The 11,890-nt window shown below is 46.8% G+C and overlaps 1 protein-coding gene across 1 annotated transcript; it reads right to left on the reverse strand.

Annotated features, from left to right (window-relative positions):
* Window positions 1-5,061: 5,061 nt before the first annotated feature.
* On the reverse strand, window positions 5,062-8,788 carry LOC116457374 (uncharacterized). The gene is made up of 4 exons (XM_032136545.1): window positions 8,525-8,788; window positions 8,205-8,432; window positions 7,135-7,186; window positions 5,062-5,410 (listed from the first exon to the last, which is right to left on the reverse strand). Exons 2-4 carry the CDS (start codon window positions 8,313-8,315, stop codon window positions 5,262-5,264), a joined length of 312 nt encoding a protein of 103 aa, XP_031992436.1. The 5' UTR covers window positions 8,316-8,432; window positions 8,525-8,788; the 3' UTR covers window positions 5,062-5,261.
* Between the last annotated feature and the right edge of the window lie 3,102 nt (window positions 8,789-11,890).

The following is an 11,890-nucleotide window of genomic DNA, read 5'->3' on the forward strand; positions in this document are numbered from 1 at the left end:
CTGGTTTGCTATTTCTTGCTTGATTTCTATTGATTGTTCTACTTTCTTGTGTGCTCAAAATTATTTTTTTGGCCGGGCACAGTGGCTAACACCTGTAATCCCAGCACTTTGGGAGGCCAAGGCAGGCAGATCACCTGAGATCAGGAGTCTGAGACCAGCCTGGCCAACATGGCCAAACCCCGTCTCTACTAAAAATACAAAAATTAGCCGGGCATGATGGTGTATGCCTGTAGTCCCAGCTACTTGGGAGGCTGAGACAGGAGAATCACTTGAACCCAGGAGGTGGAGGTTGCCGTGAGCCAAGATCATGCCACTGCGCTCCAGCCTGGGTGACAGGGTGAGACTCCATCTCGAAAAAGAAAACAAAAAACAAAAACAAAACAAACAAACAAAAAAACCAACTTTTTTTTTTCTTTATTAGCTCTTCACCAGCTTCTTTCTCACCAGTACTTTTCACCTGCCTTCAGAAAAATGAAGTAAAAATTTGAAATGGCACTAACCCTGGAAAAATTGTTGTATCTTTCTTATTGATCTCATGACAATTTTAAAAAAGAAAACTCTCAAGGCTTCTACAGTATGATACATATACTAAATGTAAAGGTAAACAAAGCAATGAAAACTCTCCTAAAAGGAAGGTGATGGGAGGAGGAGATAATTGTGATAAAAGTTAAGGTTGAACTGAAGGTGTGACTAAATTGCACAGTGAGTTTAATGCTGGATTTCTGGCAGCCAAAGGTGTGCCTATGCTTACTTATTCCAGCTGAGTGGGCACTAGACAAGCTTCTCAAATATACTTTTACTTGATACTGAGATTACCATCATCAATAATATTTTTGAGTGCATGAAATTTACTAGGCCTAGGCACTTGCTAACACCTTTGCATGCATTATCTTATTTAATTCTCATGCTATCATTAAGAGATAGGATAGAGTAGTAGCTTCAAGTGTGAACTCCAGAGTCAGGCAGCCCAGGTTGGATCTTAGCTCTGCCACTCGCAGTCTATGTGACCTTGGGCTGGTCCCTTACCCTCTCTCCTCCATAAAACAGAAATATCAGTCATACCTTAAAATGGCTGGAGATATTAAATGATTTAATATACACAAAGCGTGCAGTGTCTGGCTCTTAGTAAGTACTTGCCATTATTATCATTATTTCTATTTGACAGATAAGGAAATTGGGTCTTAGAGAGGTTAAGTGGCTGGCCCGAAGTCCCACAGCCATATCAAATTGGCACCAGATCTAATTTGACCCCCTCTTAACCACTTCACATGCTGACTCAGAAGCCTTGGGCTGCTCTTGGCAACCTCTTGGGTGCAGATAAGAAATTCCTCAGTATTCGCCTTGAGCAGTCAATGTTCCATTATCTTTGGTGAGAGTTTCTCATCTACGGATTATCTTCAGGGAACTTCTTCCAGCTGTTTGGCTTGGTGAGTCCACTGGGATAGTATCTATTTTCAATGTGACTTTAACTAAAGTTTAAATAATGTGGGAGTTGCATTAAACATTATAGTGTGTATTTGTTTATCTATGGATTCTATTTGTTTATATTTATTCTGAGCCACCCATCTCTTCCCAAACATAATTGAAAAGAGCATAAATTTAAGTCAATTGCTACTACATTTAAAGTCCACTTCAATATCACATCCCCTAGAAAGATGCCTTCCTTGTTGTTTCCCATGATCTCAGAATACACAGGTCTCCCTAGACCTGGGTAGTGACGTTGAGGTCCAATGTGGCTGTAATTCCCCCACTGCCCGCCAGGTGTCCCACCGGTCCCTGCTATCTGACAGGCAGCAGGAAAAATGGCCATCTTCACCCCTCCAAAGGGGACCGAGGATTTGAAGGCAGATGGTGGAGAGACTGTGGGGAGGAGGGAGGGAGGCTATGACGAGACTCCCAGATGCTGCTTCTTGTCTCCAGACAAAGAGAATTTTTCAAATTATTTTTCTTTGATGTGTAGGTGTCTCTCCAGAAAGCCCAGCCAGTTCCCTGCAATTTAGGAAGCTTTTATTTCCACTAATGAACTGGTGTCTGGCCAGGGCTTTTCATCTCTGAGCTTGAGGTTGGGGCTGCTGTCTGCCTCCTGTTCCTTTTGCCTGAGAGACCCTGACGGCCTCCCTTCCCTCCTCAGCCTCTCCTTTTTCTTCTAGGGGCTGAGTGAAAAAGAGACAAGAAAGAGACTGCCCCTTCTGCCTTGTAAGTTTCCTCAAATATCCCCTGAATCAAGGGAGTACCAGCGTGTGACTGTGGCACTAACTAGCCCTCTTGCCCACATTAACCTTATTTGTCCAGATTACTAGCGTTACTATGGTAGAAATATTTCCTCTCTGCTCTTAGGTAAGACTGTCATTTGCTTCTCTTGCAGTGGGGAGTAAGGGAATTTGGATCCACTGACAAAAATTTAGTAAGTGGGGCATTTGAAATTTCAGAGTAAATCTGTCTTCCTTTGCAGGTCATTGGCTCCTTGCCTGTCATAGTACTTGCCTTTTTTTCTTCCCTCTTTTCTTTCGGAGGATCACATACAAGTTGGGGAGGCTGCTCCAAAGCCACATGGTCTTTCAGATATTGCCAGCTGTACTGGACTCTCTAGAGTCCCTTGTGCATCGCCACAGGTCACCCCAGCAGAACCTGGGCATCTACCATAGACCTGAGGTGTCCAAATTGGGGCAGTGCTCCAAGCGGTCTGCAAACTGGTGCCCTGATTATAGGTTATTCTGTGATTGAAGTTTCACCCAGAGATCGGCTGAGAATGTGAATGGGATGTCTGCATTTAGCATCAGGTTTTGGAGCTTTGATGTGGGCTATTTCCTCCCGAAGGGCCTTGATAACAAAGACCACAGCACAGTCCTGTGGGAGTTTCTAGCTTCTGTAGCCACTGCCTCATTATATGCATGGCTTTTAATATTCGGAGAGCCTTTGCCAATACACATTTTCTTGTGTATTGGGAAACTGGAGCCCGGATGCGATGTATTATTGATAGGATTGTAATTTACTCCTCTTGGGTTGTATCTACAGTGTATACCATTAGCACAAAATATTAAATTACCAGTGGTTGTATATATTTGTCTGTCCAGGTTTGGCTCAATGATATTTGCCTTTTGCCTCAATAAAAGATCGTGAATAATGGAAGCAGGGTAATATTATTTTGTTGTTGTTGTTGTTGCAAGGGCATTTTGATGAAACCATTTTCTCTGTGTTGTGTTTTGGCGAGCCATGCTTTGCAATGAAGACATGAGACATAAAAGAGTGGGGGTTGGACACAGAAGATGGATGAGCAGCTCGCTCCAGCTCTGGGCACACACTGGCTTCCCTGGCAAGCTGCTCTGGGCCAGGCTTGGGGCTTTCTTTTTCTGCAAGAGAGAATAAGCAATCTGTGCTGCATTGGTGGGAGGAAGTGGGCAGTTCAGACCTTGGTGCCAGAAATACCAAGCCCTGTGCCTCTCTTGTGAAGATAGCATTTGCATGGGACTGTGGGTGTGGGGGAACCCAACAGCACGTCAGGTAGAACCATTTGTAGTCACAGCATTGTGCCCTGGCTAGTGTTTGACAGTCTACCCTCTGGTCACCATTGTTGGCCATTTTGGTTCCTGCCTGCACCTGGGCCAGGTGGCACATAAATACACAAGCACTTATCTCCTTTAAAAAGATTCCAGGTCATAGGGCTCAAACCAAGCTGCAAATAAAAATGCCACATCGTGTCTGTGGTATGCTTTTTGTTCTGATCTCAGGGCTTGTTTCAGAACTTTGAATGGGAGGTGTTTGCTGGTTAACTAGGAGTTTGCTGGGCAAACAGTACCCCACAATTGGATTGGCTACGTAATTTTTATGAGTAAACATGTTTTTAAAAAATGCCTGTGGCTTAGCTTCTTCATCCTTTTGTTGCTTGTGGGTCTTGGAATGAAGGGGTTGGGGTGACAGAAACTAGGTTTTAAATCTGTATTAACTTGACACAGAAACATTTTGGAGAAAGGTTTATTCCTTTTAGTTCCTGCTGGCAATCTGGGACCCTCAGGGGTCAAAAACCAGGGAAGGGTTGGGGGAAGGTGAAGAGACCTATCCCCCTCAGAGGTCACTGGCTGAGGGGCAGAGCTTGGCCATTCAAGTGATAGGTATCCATCTGCAAAGCTGGAATCTCCTTTAGAGTGAGCTCCGAAGAAAAACACCACTCAGCCAAGGAGAGCTGTTGTATTTTGCTGCCTGGGGCACATTCTGGAGGTGAAAACCGGTTTTTCTGAAGACTTGTCAGGGCCAGGCTTTGTTCAGAGTCTGCCAATTTAGCCAGACTGGCTCCTTAAAGGAGACCCCTTTACCTGAGGCAAGGGCCAATTATAAAAAAGGCTTGTGGATGGCATTCCCTTCATAACTGGGTTGCACTTCCTTAAGACTTAGGAACTTTCTCTTGTTCCACACCTTCTCCTTCCTTAAAGGAGAAACTTGGAGTAACACACACACACATGCACACCCAGTCACACTGAATTGTAAAGAGAATGGAATCAGTACTAAATCTATCAAAGCATATCATAGACCCTGACAGCTGAGAGGTATTATTTGCTTTTTTCTTCCCAGATTTCTACCAAGCCTGGTGTTTTAAGCATATGTCTTGGGGAGAAGAGACCCATAGAAAGGCAGTTACAATTGGTGAATGATTAATGTTGGATCTGACATTTTTATGTGTCAAATATGTTTAACTGCATTAACCTTTGCAGAATTTACACCCATACTATGAGATATATTTTGTATAGCATCGGAAATATCTGCAATCTGCCTTCACTTAAATCTTATTTACATTTACTTTGTTACAATATAAATGGGTTTAAAAAATCTTTAATAGAGTATTTTTACCCCATTCTGCAGGTTCTGCTTGCTCTGTGGGGAGTCTAAGGGCAGCAGGGTTCCTTGCTGATTGCAAATAGTGTCCCAGCCACCTGCCTGGGGACCCTAAAGGGAGAGGAAGCCAGTGTCAATTCTTCAAGTTCATGTCTCAGTTTTAGCCTAAAGGGGAGGTGGCTTAGAAGGCCGGGAGTTGGCATCCAGCGGTATAAAACATAGAGGCAGAGAGGCTTTTCAGTAGACAAGCAACTTTTAATTTTTACAAGTTACAGAAAACACAAATTTTCATAGCATCAATTTCAGAAAAGAAAGATAAGTGGTTCCCATCTGTGGTGCTTTTTCCAATCTGCCCATCACCAGTCCCTCTGAAGAAGCGCGCACACTCCAGATGTCTCCTTCATTGATCACATTCTCTCTGGCTGTCTCTATTCCTAAGTCAGAGTTACTCTTGCTGCTGCTGCTGCTGCGGCGGCGGCGGTGGCGGTGGCGGTGGCGGTGGCGGCGGCGGCGGCGGCGTCTGTGGCTGCCGAGGCCTCATTGCCGTCAGCTCCATGCCTCCTGAACTTCACTCCACTGAAATCTGGTTGGGTATGAGACAGACTCCGGTGGAATGAAGGACAAGAGATGCACATGGATTGTCTGAGGATCTTTTTCTCAGAGGGTGGGGACGCATGTCAGCCCCAGCCTGTGGACTCTGCATTACCTGGCCAAAGGCCTTTGGCATCCCGGAATCACACACATGGGAGATGTCGAGGACCTGAGTACTCCTACCCCTCCCAAAGGATCACATCCTCCAAGGAGGCTGCAGAGAGCTAGTTCAACACGTCCTTGCACCTGCTGCACAGATAGACAGTGCTGAGTTGGGGAGATCAGTCTGTGGGGCCAGGGACTCTTGACTGTTTCTCATTTTCAAAGCAGCCACCGAGATAAGTCCATGTGGAACCATCTCCAGCATCCTAGTTAGGATGCTGGTCACCCTCTCCCTTTGTCTAGGTCCCACTGTGTGTGCCATAACTGAGCTCAGTGTGGTTGGTCCTTTCTAGAGGAAACAGAGAAAAAGCAGGTGTTCTGCAATTGCTTTAGAAAAATCCAGCTACTCTGAGCTTGCTTACCGAGGCCATGGGATGCAGGGGCATGGGCATTCCTCTCTACAAGGCACTGTCCAAAGAGCACGAAGAGCACTTTGCACTCCCGTTTGCCAATGTGAAATCCAGAAGAGATAGGTGAGGAGCTCAGGAAAAACCACAACTCCCGGCTGGAGCCAGGCCCATTCATGGGGGTGGGTGGACAGAGGAGGGGAAGACTGCTTGTTCTCACTCCTACAGACTTATCTAGAAGGACAGCCTCCAATGGCCCCATGTCCTCCCCCAGATGTGCCTGGAAAATGATTCAACTATTTCTTTGTTAGGCATGAGGATGGAGGATTTAGGGAGGAAGAAAGAAAGCTAACCCGGCTTTCATAGACTGAGTGAAATAGGAAGGACGCAAAGTATCTAAGAGTTTTCTGCCCTCTCTTAAAAGAAATGCCCATCAACCCTTTGTGTGCAGTTGCTGCTCTGGCCTCTTCCTTGTTGTGTTCAGACATGCCCATGGCTCAGTGCAAGCCCCATAAAAGGCTGTTCTCAGCACCAACATGCAGGCCGGATAGGTTGGGGCAGATGCACCTTGTTGTTTGAAATACTTTCTTCCTGGGGCTTGTTCTGACCCGAAGCAGGGAGGCAGTTTCTCGTATGTGGCTCCTCCCCACGCATCTAGCCTTCTGGGCATTGGGTCTCTCTGAAAAAGGCCCTTAAGCAAGGGCTTGAGGTTTCTGGCTAGTGCTGAGAAGGAGTCATACTCTCCTTGGTCTGAATGTAAAGACTCTTTGCCAGGGTGAACACGGGGCTTGTTGGGAGGCAGAGATCTGGGTAGTGAGGGGAAGAAGACTGGGTCATCTTCTCCCACTCTGCCTTCTTGAAAAACACTCACAGTTCTCAATAATGAGAGGAAAATGCGCCCTGCTTGTGAATTATCTGGACCAGATACTCCTCCTGCATTGCCTTTGACCCGTTCCCAGTCAAAGGGAAGAAAGAGGCCGGTCTGTTGGCTGTAATAAATAAATGATAGCCTGGGATGGTAGGAGGAAATGATGCCAGGAAGGCAAGATTCTTTGCTTTCTCTTTAGATTTCTGCTTAACTCCAAGAGCAAAAGGGGCAGTCAATTCTTCTCCCTCCAGACCCCCGGCACCCTGTTCTTCCCCTCCCAACATGTACAGTCTGCTAGATTATTAAAGTCCTCACTCTGGAGTGTGCAGAGAGCCTCACCCTCATGTGGGGTCCGTACCCTCCAAGATGTGTACTTGAGAGATGACAGTGTCTGCAAAAAGCAAATGGGAGGTGGCATTAATGTCAGAGAGCCCCAAAAAGGTGAGTTCTTCCCTTATCACTCTCCCCTTGCGTTACAGACCTGTAGCTGCTACAGGCAGAGACAAAAAACCATGAGTCACAACCTGTATCAGGAGAGTTGACCTGCTCTGGACTCCGTGTTCAAGATTTTTCTGCCCACTATGCCTTTGCCAACTGAATCCCCCAGTGGCCTTCACCATAGTTACATGGGTCTATAGCCAAGCACATGCACGATCAGAGAACAAACCATGCATGGGCTCGCTACAGGGTAAGTTCATCCAGTGACCACTCTCTTCCCCCCAGCTGCCCTCAGGATTACGTCTCAAGTGTCTTCCTAACATTAAAACCAACTTGAACATGAGACTCAAAGAATGAAACCAGGTCCTAAATTTTCCAGTACAGCTGCACCCTGCACCTCAGGACTGAAAAACCAGCCAAATCTCTGTTTTTCTAGTTGAGTAAATCTCCACAAAACCAGACAGAGCTACAATCTTGGTGCTTAAACTGCTCAGCACCCACCTTATCACACCAATTCCTATTATCAGCAGGATTTACTGCCTGGGATTCCTGGAAATCCTTGAGAAAACACAAAAGTGGCTGAGGATTGGTTTAAAATGCAGTAGGTTCAGCTATTTTAGCCTTGGAAGAAGTTGATAATTGACTTGCAGTGAATATGGCATTTTCCAGTGTCCTCTTCCTGCCCAGTGAGCCCCCTGATCTAGCCACTCATCTTTGTTTTTCTAAAGCTCCCCAAATCCACAGATTTCAGACTCACCTTTAAGTACGAGTACCTGTGACTTGAGATATCAGGACCTAGCTTTGAGTTTGCTTCAAAATAAGAATTTTTTTTTTTTTGTCATAAGATAATGCAGAACAAAGAGATGGCTAGAGCCACATGGATGAGAAGAAGAAAAGAAATCTCAAATCTTGGATGTTTCTTTTGCCCCTAAGGCTTGAGGACAGGGAACAAAAAAATGAGAAACACTTACCCTATATAAAGCACCCAGTTCAGCAGGCCTGTGTAGAACAGAAATGACTCCTGAAGAAAGGTGGGGGCCGGTCCTGAATAGTTGATTTCTCTCTTTAATGAAAAAGAACATGAGGCCGGATGCGGTGGCTCACGCCTGTAATCCCAAGACTTTGGGAAGCCGAGGCAGGTGGATTGCTTAAGCTGAGGAGTTCAAGACCAGTCTGGGCAACATGGTGAAACCCTGCTTCTACAAAAAAATACAAAAAATTAGTCAGGCGTGGTGGCGTGCGCCTGTAGTCCCAGCTACTTGAGGGGCTGAGGCAGGAGAATCGCTTGAACCTGGGAGGTTGAGGCTGCAGGGAGCCCAAGATTGCACTACTGCACTCCTACCTGGGCGACAAAGTGAGACCCTTTCAGAAAAAAAAATGAAAGCAGAGGAAATTGGAATTGAAGGAGAGGGAGTAAAAGTAGCTGGAAAGGAGAGAGTTTGGAGTATGGTTGAGAATTGAGCTGAATTTTTAGAATAGAGATTAGTAACACAATAAAAGAGAAACTGGTTTTTCCAAGTCAAGGGTGAGCAAGAGGGACTCAGCCCATTTCAAGGAGGTGGTACTAGTTTCACTCTTTATTTATGCACCTCTCAGCAAAGCTTCAGGTTACCTGCTGAGCTCAACCAATGGAGAAAGGGCCTGGCAGCTGGTCCCACCTCTCAGAACCCACACCCGTGGGGGGCCATGAATGGAGAGGTCTTTCTGCAGGCTACCCGTACTTTCTCATTGTTCTGTGAACACCAGAAAAGGGAAGTGAGGTCTTTGTCATCCCAGAGTTGGAGAGACACTGCGGGTTACCTGAGCCTTGCACCTGAAGCCTTTGGCCTCCCAGAGACCTAATTGGGGAGAGGGGAATGCTAAGATTTTATCTTGTCCCAAGGAGGCTGTGTGTGTGTGTGCGTGTGTGTGTGCGCGCGCGCGCGTTTGAGCTTTTAGCCTGACCTGACTTGCTGTCTGTACACAATGCACTTCGGGAATCCAGCAGAGATAGGCCAGTCCATCTAGGCAGCGCTGTAGAAAGAGGCCGGAGGGTCACAGTCTAGGCCCAGCCAGAGGCTTATCCTGGCATTTAGTACAGAGTAAGTCTGCTGCTCCCCTTGTGAGAAGCAAGTGTTTCTTTTATAATCCGAAAGGCTTTGTGACCTGCTTCTCTTTCATGTCTGGGGGTGGGGAAAAGACCACACTGTGAGGGGAAATTAAGGAAAGAGAAGGCAAGCTCATTAGTAACTTTAAAGAGGGCGGTCTATAAACCTGATTATTTTACCCCACCCCCCTTCCATGCGCAACTCGGGCTCCGCCTCCTGCCCCTCCCCTATCTCTCCACCCACCTTGCAGGCTTCCCCCTCCCTCGTTTCCCCTTCCAAATGCACACCTGGAGGGCAAGGGAAGTTGAAGTCTCCTCACATGTGCTACATTTCACCCAGGATCCTGGCCTGCTTTCCATTTGTTCTCCAGGTAAATCTCCTAGTGTGCAGCGAAAGCAGATTCCTCTATTTTCCAGCGGAAGGAGGGGAACTGAAGAATCCAATCTATAGGACCTCTTAGTGCAGTCCTGTCCCACAGCCCTTCATGGAACTGAATCATGCCTGCTCAAAATCTCCCTAGAAATCAGCTGATCTAAACTTCTTACCGCATAGGCTGGGGAACAGAGGTTTTGAAAGGTGAATTTCTGTCTTGAGTTCACACAGCCAGTGCAGAGTCAAGATTCTAATCTACCTGGATCTCCTAAACCCCATTTAAAAGCCCTTTACAACAAACCCTATACGTTGCTTTCCCCGTAAAAAGCCTCCACTGGTGAAGGAGAAAAACCAATACAGACCAATAGGAGGAGGGCAGGGAGATCTTCCACGTGATAGCTTCCTTAAGCACCGGACTCCTCCCCTAAACCGTGGAGCTCATGGCTTCCCTGCTGACTGGACCCAGTTTGCCTACACTGAGCCTCAGCTCTCCCATTTCCCAAAAAAGTAACGCAGGCAGAGAAGCGAATTGTTCCTGGCCACAGGGATACACCCACACTGTGTGCTGAAGACTCTGGGCTCCCTTCTGACCTTTTCCCACTCCCTCACTCCCTCTTCCTTCCAGCATAGCATTCATTCATTCACTCACTCACTCACTCACTCACTCACTCACTCACTCACTCACTCTCCCCCTCACGCATCATTCTATGAGCATCGACTCTGTGCCAGGTGAGTGAGAGGTTGCGTTTACCCTCTAGGAGCTCCCTGCCTAGATGGACATCTGCAAGAACAGGCATAAACATAGGCCAATGTGGAAAAACATGATGAATATCCCCCACAAAGGGAACTGCCGCATTTGTCTGTGAGATTCAGGGAAGGCTCTACAGAGAGAGTGACGTATTGGAACTGAATCTGAAAAAAATGGTGGCAGGCTGAGTGTGATGAAGACCCGCGTAAATTCAAGCCTTGAGGAAGGAGCGCTCACAGGTTCAGAGCAGCCTAGGGTGCAGGGGACTGGAGAGCGCCGCCATCTTGTGACGGGCCTGTGGATTTCATTCACAGGTCAGGAAGCCCTGGAAGTCTCGAGACAGGGAATGAATGGACCAGAACTGTTTTTCAGAAGCCAGCTAGGACTGGAGGCAGAGCAACTGACTGCTGAGGAATATGACTGCCCCCAAAATATAGGGGAGAGGAGGGTAAGGAAGAATGCCTAGGGCAGACGATATCAGTAGTCCTGTTGGTCATATTCTGTCCCCTCCAGGGCTCATCTTTGACCTCTAAATTTGTTCAGAAAAACGGGGTAAACCTATAGATTTATTGATTCTATATCCATCCAATACAGTAAAGAAAGACGACCTGCCCAAAATTATTATTATATTCTTTTTCTTCCCTTCAACTTCAGTCACCGCAGCCCAGAAAGATGCTCTGTGGACTGACTGGACACTGGTTGGTGTGGAAAGTCTAGAGGGTGGGGGAAGCATATCGGGGTGGCTCTGCTGAAGTTTCTTCTCCCAGCCCCTCAGCCTGGCTCTTTGTTCCAGAGTCAGCTTGTGAGGCAAAAGCCTTGATGTCCCCCTTCCCCTAGGTTTCTAGTTCCATGTCTCTGAGAGGCATTCCCCAGAGTCATCCAGGGTGGTGCTGTGCTTGCTTAAGTGTGTCTGGGGTACAGGAGATGGGGAGTGGAGCAGGGTAGTGTGGTTGGAAGGGGAGGATACAGGGCTTCCTCCCATCTCCACTGAAGAGTAGCCATGGTAACCGTGGTTTACTCACTTTGGCTGATCTTCGGCCTCACCTTTTGTTTTCATGCACTGTATGCCCCCTTGATCCTCATCTCTCCTCCCCCTCAACTGCCGCAGCCAGAGTTCCTCTACTGTTAGAAGTTCTTGGTCCTCACATGCATTTCTGGGTCCTGAAAAGACTCTGCCATTCTCTCTGCTCAAATTTCCAGCCCCATATCTAACTGCAACATCTTCAGTTTTTGAAGAAAAATGTAAAAGACCTGAAATTCTCCAAAGTGTTTTAACATGTGGTTATCATTAGACTTAGGTATGGGTCTCCCTGACTAAATTCTGGTTATAAGCTCATCTAACTTTGCAGCTTCCCCTCCATGCCTAGCGCTGTGCCTGAGGTCTTCGATAAAGGTCTGTTGAATCAACCACGGTTATTTCTATAGCGGAGGAACACCAAAAGATAAGCTA

The sequence above is a fragment of the Hylobates moloch genome, unplaced genomic scaffold (genome assembly GCF_009828535.3).
Source record: "Hylobates moloch isolate HMO894 unplaced genomic scaffold, HMol_V3 SCAFFOLD_18, whole genome shotgun sequence".
In the NCBI taxonomy this organism is placed as follows: Eukaryota; Metazoa; Chordata; class Mammalia; order Primates; family Hylobatidae; genus Hylobates; species Hylobates moloch.

Coding starts and splice junctions, on each gene's coding strand:
- LOC116457374 (XM_032136545.1), bottom strand. CDS start 8,315: ATGTTCTTTTTCATTAAAGAGAGAAATCAACTATTCAGGACCGGCCCC. Junction 7,187..8,204: donor AACTGGGTGCTTTATATAGG/GTAAGTGTTTCT, acceptor TGCTTTTTGCAG/ACACTGTCATCTCTCAAGTA. Junction 5,411..7,134: donor GGTACGGACCCCACATGAGG/GTGAGGCTCTCT, acceptor ATACCCAACCAG/ATTTCAGTGGAGTGAAGTTC.